This window comes from Cyclopterus lumpus, chromosome 24 (genome assembly GCF_009769545.1).
Source record: "Cyclopterus lumpus isolate fCycLum1 chromosome 24, fCycLum1.pri, whole genome shotgun sequence".
In the NCBI taxonomy this organism is placed as follows: domain Eukaryota; kingdom Metazoa; phylum Chordata; class Actinopteri; order Perciformes; family Cyclopteridae; genus Cyclopterus; species Cyclopterus lumpus.
The window spans coordinates 14415049-14432152 of NC_046989.1; the positions used below are offsets into that span (position 1 = coordinate 14415049).

Consider the following 17104-nt stretch of genomic DNA (forward strand, 5'->3'; position numbering starts at 1 on the left):
CCTGGAGAAATAAGTTTGGAATACACAATGATCTGCAGGCAGGCAGGTCATTGAAGGAGGCAGTAAAGGAGGCCAAGAGATTCACTTGAGCAAACATGACACGGTGTCACCTAAGAGGAGACACTTAGAGGGTTTCTGGGTGATTCCCATTAAAACTTCCAACATTTCTCACATACTATTTCCCTTTTGTAAAAGGATGCTTTCGAAGTTGTGCATTAATGTTGATGTAGGGTTGACTGACCTGAAAGTGCAAAGGCTCGGCCACATGGGAAACTCAACACATCACATTATTCCTCTAAAGCCACTTCATATGTCGCCTCACCAACATGTGTTTGATCTGGCTGCCCAAGTATCAGATGACTGAATGTCAGTGAAAGGTCTTGGACAATTACCTATAATTCAAGTGGGCACTTGTGCTATCACCTCTTGAGAGTAACATTCAGCAGTCATCCGTAGGGCGTTGATTTGCAGGTGTGATGTCAGGAATATTAACCAAATGAAAATAAGTGGGATTGACCAGCGTGACAAAAGGTTTTGGAATGCCTCGAATCTCCCTTGAGTCAATTGGTTAAGAACATGAATAGGATGTGTGTGTGTGTGTGTGTGTGTGCTATATGATTAAAATGCAATGCTAATCATTTTAAATGTGTATCCACAGGACAAGACCTGAGTGATTACCAGCTGCCCTCCCACAAAGCAGTGGGAGAAGGCCCTCTCTACGGTCAGCAGGGTATGGTCTTTCATCTTTGTCATGGTACACAGGGAAAGAAAGACCTCTACTCCTGAGGCTGGCCAACGGAGAGAACCTGGAGGTAAGCCATGTCCTCCAGACACACAGGGATGTGTCTCTGTCCAAGGTGCTGATGCTGTTTTAGAGTCTTCTCTTTTAAAATGTCCACTTCTTGGTTACTTCTCAGCATTTATTGCTTCCATCTACAACTGCCGCCCTGAAGTCCTCTATATCTATAACATGAGGGTAGATTACGTATTGTTCTGGATTTGTCTAAGTATGTGCCCCCTCTTGTATATTTTAAATGTGTCATGTGACAGAGTTTGTGGTGTTTGTCTGTTTACTTTGATTGCTGGTCAGTGAATGCAAGACAAACGGGGACTTTATGGGCTGCCCAAATATTCTTGCAGCTCAGAAGAATATGGCAGCGAAGTGCAGCCAAACCGTATCAGCTTGTCTTCTGGGAAACATGGTCCATGAGGGGCGTGACCAAGCGTTTTAACAGGAGTGATCATCATGAATATGACCTGAATATGCTCAGTGTTAGTCTCCCTCTCTGTGTCCCCCTTTTATCCTGTCATCTTTCAAGGCCCACGGTTCATTAAAGGCAAACATGCTCAAGTAAAAACAAAACCATAAAGCCATCTGGTTTAGCTGATGTGAAAACTGAATTCCTCCTTAAATGTACATAACTATCACCACCAGAAGAGGGTGAGTGGTAGTTTCTGGGTGTCTGTGGGAGTGTGAGAAGAACCCTGGGGCCCCTTGCAACACAATACAGGAATGCATCATGACCTGGGAGGATTTGTGTGTTAAGACATGATTTATTGGAATAACAAAGATTGCTTAGCTGTTGAAAAGACGGAGCAGGAATACATCAGAAAGATATGGGCGAACATTAAGATGTTCTTCATTTAGCCAATGACATGTCATGGTTCTGTACAAAGAAAATCTTTGAGCTCACACGCGAACCTCTGCTGTGTACCACATTGTAACCTCTATAACATCTGTTTGAGGCGTTGCATGGGCTGGTTTCTGTTCATGGCCGCATCTTCTTTCTCTTTTTTATGGTCAAGCTGTTAGTGTGTCTCTGAACTTTTCAATGAAAACATTGGATTGTTGATGAGGCATTGTACAGATACTCATGGATCCTGATGTATTTATTTATTGACACTTGTTGACATAGTGAACCCCTGAACATGTTTTTAAATTACTCTTTTGCCCCAAGTGTCTATGGCACCTTATTACAAATTAAGTATGTATTATACACATTCATAAGGTGCTATAACAACTGGTGCTATGTTAACTGCAGCACATAACTGTACTCTTTCCTTTTCTGACTTACAACTATTTATTTCTACCTTTCATAATATCTTTCTTTCTTTCTTTAGCTTCCTTACATCTGTCTTTCTCTTACTTTATGACTGTCTCTCTTTATATTTATTTGTCTTTGTCTTTATTTTTTACTTTCCGGCAAGTCTGTACTCGGCAATAGAAAGCAGGGCATATACTCAACATTCCTAAGGAGTGTCTGAGAGTTTCTCTGACAAGCGGAAGAAGGAAAGAGTCACACACCGACACACACACAAACGAAAAAGAGCCCACATTAATGTTGTGTACATGCATACTCTCCGTGTGTTTCCAGTTATTAAAGGACTTTAGTGGATACATGTCCTCACAGTTCACAGAGCAGAGGATGTGGGAAACGCCCGTAACAAGCACAGAAGTACTTATATATGACATCACTTTGCCTGACTCACAGCTGGGATAGTCACCGTATAAAATGCCAGCTTGCCATGAAAACTAAAAACACTCCCCGGCAAAAGAAAGCTCCGCAAGAAACTGGTCGCCATATTGGATTATTAGACGCGTTTGTATTCAGTGAAGGGATCGGAACGTTGAGCCTAAATGTCCGAGCAATTTACGCAGTAACATTTGCCCTTTCTGTCAATCTCATATACGCCCTTTTACCTCGCGATGTTTGCGAGAATAACCAATCATAATTGAGTATTCAAAGAACTGACAGCAGAGCGGGCCAATCAAAAGCGTGTGTTGTGACAGAAGGGGCGGGAGAAAGGCGCGTCTGTGGCCTAGGGTGTCGCCGCGGTGGCTCCCATTCGAAGGCGACGGCGGTCGTCTATATTTCGGTTGTAATCTCTCCAGAAAAAAAGGCGAAATAACTCCGACTAGACAGTGAATTTAACAGACTTCAGCGCTGAGATATTGTTCAAGTTCTTCCTTGTCCAGCTTGTGGCCGGGCTCTGGGATGACGGGGTGTGCCGATAATTTGAATTAGCTCGCCGTTAGTTTGAAGAAAGAGTGAGTCGGGGTAGAGAGAGAGAGAGAGAGAGAGGAGCCATTTTGTCCCGACTGTGTGGGAGAAAAGAAAGAGTGGAAAAGAGGAATCACACGGGAGGAGATCCTATTTTTGCTTTCTGTTCTCATGCTGTAAGGGGGGGGGGGACAGTCGGACTTGGGGAATCTAACTTCTCGGACACGTCCACGTTATCCTGGAGGTATTTAGCCAACTAGCTTGCCGAGCTAATCAACACATCCCAGATTGTTAACTGTTTCACAGTCAAGAGGAGCGGGGCAGCTGGTGAGGTTGGCAAAGGAGCTGGCTTTACACTCGACACAGGCGTGCTAGGGTTATCCGGGGTTGTGTTTCTTTTGTAACTTGCCTGGGTCAACACAAGCTGTTCTTCAATGGCGAAGAAGACGTACGACTTGCTGTTCAAGCTGCTCCTGATCGGTGACTCGGGCGTGGGGAAGACCTGTGTGCTGTTCCGCTTCTCTGACGACGCCTTCAACACAACCTTCATCTCCACCATAGGTAAGAAGACCCGGGGCCACAGGTGCTTTGGATTTCTTTAGCTGAACCCCTCCATCTGACAGCTGAGGGGGACTTTCTCCTGCAGCTGGCCACGGTAGACGGGACACATTAGGTTAGCTCGCGTGTTAGCTCACGTTAGGCCTCTCCCGGAGAGCTAACGGTACTTGTGTCACTTTAGGAGCTCTTAGCTAAAACCCAGTCGCCCTCTTTCAACCAACAGCGGTTTTAATATAACAACGCGAGTGTTGTGTTTGGTTGAGCCTGCCAGCAGTGGCGAGTATAACCGGTTTAGGTGCTACAGGGATCGGTGTCATGGCTCTCGTCCCGGTGGCTAGTGAGCTAACGAGGCTAGCCCCGGGTGTCGGTACAGGGCCGTGCTGGTGTTACAAAAGCACTCACACCCCGTCCCCCCCTATAGCTCACATGTGTTTGAATCTCAACGTGAAGGAGGCACTGTGTGCGTTTGTCCTCGCCGTGAATTAAACATTGAAGGTAACTCAGGATCTTTGGTCAAAACGATAGATGCCGCACGAGTAAAGCCCTTCAAAAGCGGCTATTAAGCAATCGGTTATTTTACTGAAGGAAAAAGAAGCAATGCCATAATATAAACAACTTAATTACAAATAATAGTCCTGTGAAAGTACACCAGTATTATTCGTGAAATGTACTTGAAGCCTCAAAAGGAAAGTACCGACTACTGAAGTTGCCTTGTTTTTTAGATTGTCATTTATATTTAGTTGCTGGTCAATTGTTACTGCGACATCAATGCAAAGTTTCATGAAATCATATGATAAAAAAAATTGAATCTGCGGTGTAACTACTAGTGACTAGTTGGTGAGTAATTGAAGTGGAGTTTAAAGTAAAATAATTACCTCCAACATGTACAGTAGATAAATAAAGTTTCAGAAACTGCTACTGAAACATACTTAAATAGAAGTACTGAAGTAAATGTACTTGTAACCTTCCATGACTGCTCCAAAGACAACCATAAACAATTCATCATGGTGGCATCATTAGCTTCCCCTCCTGTCCTATCCTGTCCTCCCCCCTGTCCTCTGCGCATGCGTCCAACATCACGCTCACATGAGTCAAGTGTCAAACTATGTCAAATCCCTTCACGGCCGAAGTGACGGCTCCATTTACTTCCATTGCCCAATATCCGTGCTAAGTTGTGATGTGCTTTGCGCAACCACATGAAGCTAATTGATTGCAAAGTAGGGCCATTCTATCCTTGATCTCTTGATTTAGCGTGGATTTCAAGCCCAGCTCTGTTTGCAACTAAGTGTTGACAACATAACCGTGGTGGGCAACATGTTCCCAGTGGCATCCATGATGTTTTGTCTTTGCTTTGTCTTGCAATCAGTCTGTGTGTCTAGTGATTGTGTTGTATTAAACTCTCAACATGTAGTCATAGTCTGCTCCCATATCGGAGCTCTGCCGGTTAAAGAGAAGGCTGCGTGTGATGGTCAGTTGCAGTCAAGGACCGACAGTGACCTTTGCTCCTTGCAGCGGTGCTTTCCCTGCCAAGTTGAGTAGTAAGTCAAGTATATCAACGCCTGTAAGTATTTGCAGTAAGTGCGTGTCCTTTTGTCCCTTACTTGTTTGAACAACTCAGCATATTCAACATACCCTGAAGCAAATCTTAAGAATAAGCTAAAAAATAACCTGTTTCACATCCAGGATAACATGTTTGACTCTGCTGAAGTGATTGTGTGGGAATCCATCTTACATGCTTCGTTTCTTGTCTAACATATCCAAAATCTTTGGTTAACAAATAACCTATGGCAAAATGTTATGTTTGTTTACAAGTCATTTGAAAGCATCAACATGTCAAGAAACGGGGACAATCATAGTGCTTCAACTTGTCCGCCAGAGTCATTGCTGTCATTTAGTTTCATAAGGGCCCACTTGAGGTGTCCCCCCCCCCTCAGTTTGTCTTAACACATGGCAAGACCAGAGAAAAACTGGCACAATACTGACAAGGAATCACAAACCAACATAATTGTGCTTGCGTCAGGATGTTATGTCAAAAGTTTTCACTGGTTCCCTTCGAGAGCTGTGCCCCTAAAAGCTACAACACAGTCGTAAGCTTCTGTCTCAACTTGTCTTTGTTCTACATCTGTGTTCAAAACATAGCAGCCTGCAACATGATCACAAGTTAAGAATATGGACAACACAATCTCTCACCATACAATCCAGATCTGTAGTTGTCAGGGAGCTCAGAATTTTAACAATATACAGTAATTTGTGAGAATATTGTGCTAATGATATTTAGATATTGCCTGTTGATCCTACCTTTTTGTAAATTGTTCAGTATTTACTGTTCTGCTTTGCAGTCGGATGATCTTTGATCAGCTTACTGCAATAATACAATCATTTTCATCCATTATTCTGCTGTTGGGTGTGTGTGATGATGATGATGTACTTTGGTTTTTCTTGCTATATAATTATTGGGTTTGTCTTTCTGCCAGTATTTCTTGGGCTCTGGGCTGCAATGGTTGCTAATGTTTGAGTCCAGTGGCTGCAACAAACTGCTTAGGTGAATGCATCATAGCACCGTAGTGCATACATTACAACATGTACAGTCCAAAGTTTGCACAAATTCAACCTCCTTTGCTTAAAAAAGATTTCCCTACACATAAATCAGATACAGCCCTTGATGTCAACAGCTGGAAAGTCTTAGCAGGGACAGGACTTTGTGAAGAATCAGCAGAATCAGGACGTATGAAACGGGAGTCTGCCGTCTTCTGACACAGTACTCATACCTCTGGAGACACAGATGCACAGCTGCTTCTCAAAATACCCCAACTGGAAACCCCCCTCACTCATCCTCAATTCCAGTCTCTCTCTCTTCCTTGTATGTTTGAGGTTATGCATATTAAGAGTGCTGAATATGCATGAAATTTGATCTGCAGTCTCTTTGCATCACACGCATCATACATTTTGCATGGACACTGGCGATGGCTGCAGTGGTCATACTTGGGGAAGGAATGGTTCCTCTGGGATTGACAAAAGAGAACTGATCATAAACCACATACTTTCTGTTAAAGATGGCCAATTCAAGTGTCATTCTCTTGTGTTTGACTGTGCCCATTTTACAGGGTTAATGTGTGATTGCACATATTGTCCTGGCAACATGTGAATGTACCTCACGAGGGGGGCGGGGGACCTTTTTGCTTGGAGGAAGACATGCATATTGGGTCAATCCCTGCTGAGCTTGATTTTTGAGAACACAACTTTTAGTCAAGAAAACTTGTACCTTTTTTTTTGTTGTATTATGCCCAATGTTTAATTACTTCTTTTGAAAGTGTTTGAGGCAAAATATCAGTGTAGACTCAGCGTAGTAAGTTTTGACCCATCTGCAGAAATGTCCCTCTCCTCTTTGTCTCTTTTTGTTCCTATCCCACTAAATCTTTCTGTCCCCCCTCCCTCTCTCTGGGGAGTGCATACTATTTTGTGAGTCACACATTGGCAGCCAGTTCCTTCATTATTCTGTGGCCCTGCTCCACCTAGAGCACAGCTGTTACTTGGGACCTTTTAACCAACCACAATTTCTGACCAGAGCTGAACTGACGGCTTATTATTTAACTGTAAAAGTCTGGTCCAAAAATGTAAACAGTCATGGATAATCCCCTTGAAATTGGCCTCCTTATGGGCTTCATGATCATGACAAAGATGATCATCTCCTAAACCATCCTCAATATTATAAGCATAACAATACATCATTAAAATTGTTTGTCTACAATTCACTTTTTGTACCTTTTGTGATTTATACTTTTTAGCTGCAGATAGAAGCTGGTAGTGACTGTCTGCATTATCTTGGTTTGCAAATAATGATTGTATTAATTATTGGGTGATTTGTGGATAATTCGGCATGCAGCTATGGGGGAGAGCAGAGACGACCCGGGTACCTTGTGGTTATGGGACGACCAGTCTCCCCCATGAGCTACAGCCGATCCTACTTGTTTGTTTCAAATATACATTCTTTTGTAAGTCGCCGGTGGGCAAAAAATACAAATCATAATAGGTATTCTATTATGATTTGTATTTTGTGCCCACCGGATAACAAATGAGAAGTAGGATAACATATGAGACAGTTGGCCAAGAAAGACATCATGGCAATCATCTCCTTAAAGAACACTCAGTGAAGCGTCCTCGTATCAAAGATAATTAAATCTCCAACCAAAATGGAAACGGAAAGAAGCCGGTTTCATATGTCCAAATGCTCCAACTAAAGATAAATAGTAAAACATTTGAAATATGTATAATGTAATGTTTCTAACCAGCTGCTTTTAAGCATAGGCTTTATGCTGCGTTCACACCAACAAGTATAAAGCAGAACTAGTGGTTATTTCTTCCATGGTGGATAACGGAAATGATAACTGTTTCCACGGTGTGAAGCCACGCCCCCTCTAAGGCACGAATGAAGCGAATAAACCACAAATAGTCGGGCGAGTGAACTATCGCGTGTAAAGCGTTTTGGTGTGAACGCAGCATTTCTCTCAGTACCCTGATTTATGTGTGCGTTGTCTCCAGCTGCTGATCCCACAGCTGTGCGTTGATGGGCTCAAGCTCCGGCCATGACATTGCAGAATCGGGAAGAGATAATGTTATTGTCTCTCCAATGGAAGTCACTCACTCTCCATCTCCCTCTCCTCCTAAATGCCTGTTTCTGATTCTCTGTTTGCACAAGTGCCAACATCTGTTTTGTAAACCTTTTTATTACCGTTATTTATCTCTGTCTACCATGTGCTAGTTGTTCATATATTTTTGGTGACGTTGTTTGCTGATATGTTTATCGTTTTTCTACAGGAATAGACTTCAAGATCAAAACTGTTGAATTACAAGGAAAGAAGATCAAACTACAGATCTGGTGAGTCAATCGTTAGTTTGAGTTTGTAAACTAACCCGGACTGATGAATTGTATTTCCATTGTCGTAGTGATATGTGCATGTACGACAAACATGAAGCAAAAGACCGCCTGAAGCGAAATGAATATGTTGAAAAGCGGAGCCACAGTCTCTTATCCACCGCCGCTCTGTTTGCACACACACAGCTCGCTAGCGCGACTAATACCGAAAAGTTACAAACGAGTGCAAGTTATTTAGTTGAGTCGCCTCTTAATGAAAGCTCTGACTGGCGTTGAGTTCCCTCTAGAAAGCAGTGTTCCACTGTATGTGTCCGTGGATTTATTGTGAAGGGGAAACTGTAGGAGCAAAGCAGGGATGCACTGTTGTCAGAGTTGCAGTAATAAAGTTGTTGCCGTCTTGGTGCAGACTACCGAGCCTCAATGTCATTATTTTACTACCATCATAAATTATAGGCGTGACACAACCTTCTGCTATACAAGCTAAAACAAAAGCGGTCTGTTTGGTTTATCTTAAAATTTAACATTCTTGGTAAACTGAGCTGCTAGCTGAGACAAAGCAGCTCCTCCTCGCTCTACTAGCCAGTGACTCACATGAGCAGAGGGAGGGAGGAGGATAGAGGGAAGGAGGATACTGGCTGATATCTGTGTTCTTTATGCTTTCTTAACTTTACTCGGGAACAATATTCACTTATGTTGACTTGTGAGATTTATTTCCAGTGAGATACTGAGTTTATATCATGACTTTGCTGTTGTAAACATTACTGTTGGTGCTCTAGAAACAACATTTAGCCTAGTTAAATTTTGAATTAAATACATTTGAATCCAGTACTGAAATTGGTGCAATATTGAACAATGTTATTGAACATTGCAGAGTTTCCTCATATCGCCGAGGCCCACTTTATCCCTGTGTAAGGTATTGTGTTTTACAGGAGTACTAAGCTTAAAGATCCACCGACATTGCGAGAATCTTCTTTCACTTCAGCCTCTTTGGTTTGTGGCGCGTTGTATTGTGAAACATCTGTTGGACAAACCTCCCTCAAGCCCCGAAATATGCTAGAACAGGAAATGTTCCTCGGTCCATCAGGAGGTCTGCTGCTGTCATTGTAGTACATAACAGAAACATGTTCCACATGCTGACATGACAATCGACACACTTGAACATGAACACAACATTGTAGGGATGACTAGATGAACCCGTTTTGCCATAGCCCTGGTTTTTTAACATCATGACTAAGTTTAATGACCCTTAGACTTCAAGAAGCCACTATCTGTGGTGTAATAATTCCTGTATTGTTTCCCTTTGAAAACGAGTCCTGTGAGACACGTCCTTTGTGTGTGCGGCAAAATCTCCTCTTGTGTGAGTCACGTAACGGGTGTGTGTGAGAATAGTGTCACTTGCCTGAAGCGTTGAAGAGCTGTAAAAATGTCAGAAGAAACGGACACACCAGCCTTGTATCTGCCAAAAAAGTGCCTTAAATCAGCAGTGTGGCAGCTTTTTGGATATAGAAAATAACCAGGCACACATTAATCACAGTTTCGTCATCATGGTGTCATAGGCCTGAATTCAGTTAAAATATGCAATCTGGAGTTAAGCTTAATGCTTTCTAGTCACTGATCCCTGATAATGCAACAATTTGAACAACAAATCTGTGTTGAAATCAGCAGGAGGATCAGAGCTAACGGCTGTTATAACGTACAGAAATTCCATTTGGTCACATTATGGTGTGTTCAGGCACCATTCAGTAAAAATGTGTATTGGACAGAAGTAAATTACAACACTATCATGTTGTGTTCAAAAGTAATCTAGTAAAATGTAGTTTAAGTGTGAAACTTGTACTCGTGTACGGCGTTGGAAAAACATTAAAATTATCCATTTAACCGTTACCGCGCTAAAACATGAAACAGTCAACAGCTGATACATTTTTTGTGGGGTGTGTATATTATAAATAACATTGTCATCCTTTTGAAATGTAGTGGAGTAGAAAGTAGCATTAACATTGTACTATGAAATCCCATATAAGCATAACCAAATCTAGATAACGACGTAAAAGAATTGAACCTCTTCGTTCTGTCCACATCCCATCGTCTCCTCTTTCTGTCCATGCACATTTCGTCTGGATTCAAGCGTCACCATTTAGCCTCAACATGTAAAGATGTGATCATGCTCACCAGATTCAATAAAAGCAGACTTTTGCACAGACAGTTATTATTTTGAATGTCCTCGTGAAACATCTATTGCAGGTGAAGGTTTGATTAATCCTGGCCAGCCTTTCTTTTCCTCTATCAGCAGCAGTGATGGATGGATGTTGGCAGGCTTTCCTTAGATAGGAACATGTCACAGTTGAGGTGCATGCTGGGTGAGTGCTAGACGTGTCAGGGACAAGGTCCGCCTACGGTGGATTTTATAGTGCGATTAACATGAACATGAGTTCAACTTAACATGAAAGTCTTACCAGGACTATCAAATATTTGTACAAGTATTAAAAATGAAATTGTTCTTCTGAGCCTTAAAACCGAGATGCTTTCAAAATTGTACCAAGCAAGGGACCTTAAATATTTCAAGACTTTTATCAAATTGCACTCCAATGACTTTGTGAGATCTCTGGCACACTGTGTAACGTCCTGTGGTGCAAATATCAAAGGCAAATGTATCTGTCTAGTAATGTGATTCACCTCTTTTATGGCATCCCAATGTATCGCATCCACATTTTTCTATTTTACTGCACACGTTTTTTTAAAAGTATGTGTAAACAAAAATCCAAGAGCGACAGACTGTAAATGAACGCAAAGCCTCACTGGGCTGAAATGTATGTTCATATTCATGTCCGCATTCATTAACACGTATCTAAACCGTTCATTAAGTAGTATTATATAATAATACTGCTATTTCAGTTATTTGCAGGCTCAGGGTAAAATGTCAACATTTGTTGGTAGTATGTGTTGCGTTTGTCATTCTTGGAAACTGAAAAATGTGCAGATATTTGGGTCCGATCTTTGCCATGATGCAGTTAATTATGACTCCCGGGATAAGGGTTGGAATCAATACACAAAATGGGGAACAAGCAAATGAAAGTGCTGTGTGTTTGTGTGTTTAGGGACACAGCGGGCCAGGAACGGTTCCACACCATCACCACCTCCTACTACAGAGGAGCCATGGGCATCATGCTGGTCTACGACATCACCAATGCCAAGAGCTTCGAAAACATCAGCAAATGGCTGCGCAACATTGACGAGGTAAACCTCTCTATCTATCTATCTCTATACTCTCCATACTCTTGGGTCCATATTGTCATGTTGCCGGGTAAAATATCAACAGAGATGATGACAGGATGTGTTTTTCATCTATTGTTGTACGGTCAGCATAATGACGGCAAAGTGATTTAAATGCTCGGGAACGCAGCCGCGTGTTGCAAGAGTGACTAAATTACATCTGGCTCATTGTAGGAGAACTAGTGTTTTCCCTTTTGTGAATATCAGTGGAACCAGAAGGTGAGATGCATCACACGTGTAAAGTTACTAGGACAATATTTCCCTTTTAAGATGTAGTGGACTAAGAGTATTTAGGTACAACAAATGGAAATGCTCAAGTAAAGCACAAGTACCTCCCTAATTGTTATCAAGTACTGTACTCGCCCATCTGCCAGTCGGGCATACAAAAGCATTTTAAATATTTACTCTCATTGCTAGTTGAAAGGTCTTTGTGTGTGCTATCTTACTTTTTTAAATTATTCTATTATGCAAGTAATCTTTTGGGATCTGTGCCAGATCAAACGCATAACGTGAATTACTGTGACTGTTACAACCGGTAGCTCATATTATCTCTTTTATTATTCCTGGGTGCAACAACACACTATAACATTGTCGCAGATGGTCAGTACTCACAATGTTTCCTTTTTACATTCGCTCACCCTCGCTTTTCAAGAGCTTCGAGTCCGGTCAAGGGAAGGAAACGCGTTGCCTTTCCTGCTAACGAAGAACTCGGCCTTGCTCTTGTGTGAAAGCTTGTTGTTGACTACATGGAGGGTTTAAAGGGTGCAGCAGGCTTTTCTGCTCCGTCAACAGTATTGAATTCAGTCTTGATTGGTGGGTTCCAACCTTATTTTGGCATGCGGCCACCCGAACATGCAAAGTTGTATTTCTATATAAGTTGTGAGTCCCCCTTCAACCAAAGAGTGATATCAATTTATTTTTGGTTTGGCAAGACAAGACATTTCGTGGAACCGTTGAAGCATTTTTCCTTATTTCCTGATGTTTCATAGACCAAACAAAAATTGAGAAAATTAGGTCAATTGGTCGGATTTATTTCGTTAATTTTGCCCGTAGAGGCAACATTATTAGAGCTTAAACAACTATAAAAATAAAAAAAAAGATTTACAAATCTATTTGCTTAGATCATTGGTTTTCTAAAAAGAATACTCAGTCTCCCATTTCTTACATGTTTTTTTTATTTTATGTCATTCTAGATTAATGGGGCAATTTAAAGAAATGCTTAATAGTATTTTCCTGTGCTTTTAATCATTTTTGTGATCCGTTACATATTTCTTGAGATGGTCCTGACCTCTTGGCTGTAAATCACTGATCTCGTACAGTCATAACCCCCACTCTGGCACTTCTCATATCGGCAGATTTAATCGTGTGTGTGTGTGTGTGTGTGTGTGTGTGTGTGTGTGTGTGTGTTTCATTTAATCGATTGATCGCCTGGCTTGTGGCATCATCAGAGAGGAAGATATGTTTAACGTTGCTGCTGTGGAAAACTAATCAAAATCTACTTTTTCTTCTTTTTACTTTTTCAGCATGCAAATGAGGACGTTGAGAGGATGCTGCTAGGCAACAAGTGTGACATGGAGGACAAGAGGGTCGTACCCAAAGCCAAGGGGGAGCAGGTGAGATGGGGCAATCCACTTCAGCTATAAGTAGCCAGTCATTACCACGGTTCTGCATTTTGATTGGTTGCCGCTCCACGTTCAGCTCGTCGACATGAATCTAGAAAAGCTCGTGTTCATCAAGTCGTCTGCAGTGCATCACATTCCAGTCTCATCATTTTGAAAACACAATGTGAAGTCGCTGGAAAACAGCCGGATAGCTCAGAGAGAGAAAAGCATAATGTCTGTTTGTGGTTTGTCAGCTGAATGACCCCTAAAGCCTCCTTAGGGTGAGCAGCACTCTGCTGTTTGTCTTTGGGTGCCATAAAGGTGCACTCTGTCTACTGTTGACGACTCAACAACTGTTCCTTTGGACATCTAGAATGAGTAGAAGAGAAAACGGGAATATGTATACTTAGTATTCAAACAATGTTTTGGTTATATTGCAGGTACACAAGGAAGTTATTTTAGTTTCTCTCTAAAAGCAGCTGCTGCAGTGTAAAGGTCAGAGAATAACTGGACTTTGTAGATGAGCTCAGGGGATCAGGGCCGAGAAATGTGAGCCTCTTTCCTGTCTTAACAATTACAGTTGAGGTGCCCTTGAGCAGGCCAACAACACCTTTAACTTTTAACAATGGGACATTGAACACGTACAATGTTTAATATCTTATTCTAAATGAATATGAGACTGATTATATTTGAGTCTCCAGACAAATTCCATGGGTGAACCTCCGACGTCCTCATATGTTCGCTGGGGGGTTTAAACCTTCTGCATTCATACCCAAACAAAATACTGCACTGATTAGGAGCATTAAAAACAACTCAATAGTTGGTGTAAACTGATGGCACTGAAATATTACTGCAGCGATAACTGAATGGGATGGCTTCATTTTGAGGACACAACCTTCACAGCTCAAGGGTGTAATTCAAACTGTGTGTAGGCCTTGTGTGTAATATATATATATATATATATATATATATATATATATATATATATATATATATATATATATAAATAAATCAAAACAGTGTAACTTGTGTTGGATAGCCTTGCTTCTGGAGTAACTCGTAAAAGAAAGGCAGTTTACGGACTTTCCAAAACCATAACATGTCCATACCACTAACGATCTTGCCACTCGCTTCAGTCTTTGTCTGCAGTTCAATGGCTACGGTTAAAATGTTAACTTATCAAATCACTCAAAATGGGATCTCCAGGATTCAAATTCTTTCAAATTGCAGCGATCACTTGCTTCTCCTCCGGCAGACTGCAAAACGTGCCTGTGCTTCATGCTCTGGAGCAGTCGGTCGTGAGATGTTCCCCTTATGTGAATGCACTAATAGCAGGTGGGAAACGTTTGCGTATTTCCTCTTTTGGGCGGGAGGGATCAAGGTGACATCGCTTCACTGGACATGTGCACGTCCTCGATTTGGTGGTCACACGATGAAGTCCAGTACAGCGCCGCCCAGTTTCAGCCTGGGAGGAGATCTGATCTAGAACCAGTGATAAGGTTTGGGTCCTTTTTAAGAGCTCTGGCTCATTGTACCGAAGCGGTGACTAGTCAGTCTGCAGATTTAGCAACCTCAGATACGGAACTGTTTACCCACACACACCTGAATAGAATGGACGTGTGTGTGTGATACCAGATCTCTGTTCTGCACACTTTATTTATGGACTGAACTTTTTTAAACTCACGCCACACATCGTTCTAACTCGCCCTGCTTTCTTCTCCACAGATCGCGAGGGAGCACGGCATTAGGTTTTTTGAGACGAGTGCTAAGGCCAACATCAACATCGAGAAGGGTTTCCTCACGTTAGCAGAAGACATCCTCAGAAAGGTGTGTGTGTGTGTGTGTGTGTGTGGGTGTGTGTGTGGAAACAACATAAATGCTTTTATTTGACAGGTTGATATTTTCTATGATTAGTATTTAAGATAATTCTTTGTTTATCCCACAGAAAAGTGTTATGCAGCAGTTGAAATACAATGTGGAAATATCAGTCAAAGATAACATTATTGTTGTCTTTAATGGACAGTACATATATTTATTGAATTTATAAGTCAAAGTATTATTAGTATAATATATTAGTATTCATATTGCTCTCCAAATAGCCATTTCATAGCTTTACTCATTGTAGGATAACTTTGTTTTATTTAGTCAGTAAAATGGGATTCCAGACAAACAATTGTTGTTTTGCATCATTGTTGACACAACGGTTTGAAGGTCTACTTGCACTCAGAGCAATTTTCAGGAAGATGGAAATAAATGTGCAGCTAAAATCAGCGAATCAACGCTGAACAAAGATGTACATAAATATTAAACTATTATGTACACACAACTAAGGGAAAACATTGGTCTATAGAAAAGTCAATCTATTTCTGTAAATTATAAACAAATTGTGCTTTTTTTTTTTTTTTTTTTTTAAGTCCACTGTGGCAATCTTCAAGGGCACTACAGCGCTTAAATGTCCCGCTCAGAATTGAGACACTCCACCCACTTAGTAAAGAAGATAGTATTTAATTGTGTGTTTTTTATTCCACAGACACCTGTAAAAGAGCCCAACAGTGAAAACGTCGACATCAGCAGCGGAGGTGGAGTCACAGGCTGGAAGAGCAAGTGCTGCAGTTGAACAACTCCTCAGTTTCACTCATACTAATGCACCCACGCACACACACACGCACACACACACACACACACACACATCAACTCACACATATACACAGACACACACACACAAACATGTTCTCTCTCTCTCTAACTGCTAACTAACTCTCTCGCTCTCTAATATGTCTCATGCGTTTTCTTGCACACTGACACTCTCTCTCTCTTTTCAGAATAAAACAATAAACTACGTCACTTGTCTAATCCCCCTCCTCCACCATATTCTTCCACTTTACATCTGACGGTCATTTTTATTTCTGATAAGAGAAAATCCAGTCACGTTTCTTGTCCTTTTTATTTTAAACGTTGTAAAAAAAATAATTAAAAAGTAAAAAAAAAAAAGCGTGAAAAGACAAGCTCATATTTTTAATATTTCCTTTGCCTGAGCTCACCTGGTTGGACACCCTCACCCACCCCTTAACCACACCCCCACTCAGAGCACTCTCCTTCAGAGGAAATCAAAAGGAAAAGAAGAAAAAAAAGGACAAATGTAGGATTAACATTTTGTACACTTAGTGGGGTTTCTGTTGTCTAACAGTATTTGGTCATTTACAATTTGTTACCAAGTGACAGGTGTGGCTAGCTCCTTTTGTATGTGGGGGTTTAATTTGTCCTGTGCCTTATATGGAAGACAGGGGCGGGGCTGTGTGGTGGGCGGAGCCACATCCACCCAATGAAATTACTGTTTTAATATTCTGTCAGTTTGGGCTCTTGTCATGAGGATGACAAAACTGAAGCAGACGTTTGAATTTCTCCTCCAGCCAAGAGAACGGCATTATACAGTTTGTCCTGTTTATTGATGTTTTATTTGTATCTGTATGATTTATTTGACTTTCTTTTTTTTTTTCCTATTTGGGTTGATTTTTATTTTTTTCCCTGCATGCAGATTTCTTTGGGTTGGAAGCGTTCTGTAACATTGTGTAACGTTCTCCACTGGCTAACTGTGGGCGGGAGGTACAGGAGTTCTCTTTGGAAATTCAAACAGTTTTGCAGATCCATTAAAAAATAAGCTTGTTTAAGTTAACTTGTTTGTCCTCAATGATGTCATTTCATGTGTCCACTAGTGTCAGATTTACCCATTTAGAAGATTTCTGTTTTTGACCTGATTTAATTCTGACTAGATTTTGTCACGGTATACGACAAAAGTATTA

General features: G+C 41.3%; 1 protein-coding gene across 1 annotated transcript; it reads left to right on the forward strand.

Moving 5' to 3' along the window:
- Positions 1-2794: 2794 nt before the first annotated feature.
- rab10 (RAB10, member RAS oncogene family) lies at positions 2795-16977 on the forward strand. The gene is made up of 6 exons (XM_034526981.1): positions 2795-3563; positions 8376-8436; positions 11529-11667; positions 13227-13316; positions 15030-15131; positions 15835-16977. Exons 1-6 carry the CDS (start codon positions 3437-3439, stop codon positions 15919-15921), a joined length of 606 nt encoding a protein of 201 aa, XP_034382872.1. The 5' UTR covers positions 2795-3436; the 3' UTR covers positions 15922-16977.
- The last annotated feature ends 127 nt before the right edge of the window (positions 16978-17104 follow it).

Coding starts and splice junctions, on each gene's coding strand:
- rab10 (XM_034526981.1), top strand. CDS start 3,437: ATGGCGAAGAAGACGTACGACTTGCTGTTCAAGCTGCTCCTGATCGGT. Junction 3,564..8,375: donor AACCTTCATCTCCACCATAG/GTAAGAAGACCC, acceptor GTTTTTCTACAG/GAATAGACTTCAAGATCAAA. Junction 11,668..13,226: donor GGCTGCGCAACATTGACGAG/GTAAACCTCTCT, acceptor TTACTTTTTCAG/CATGCAAATGAGGACGTTGA.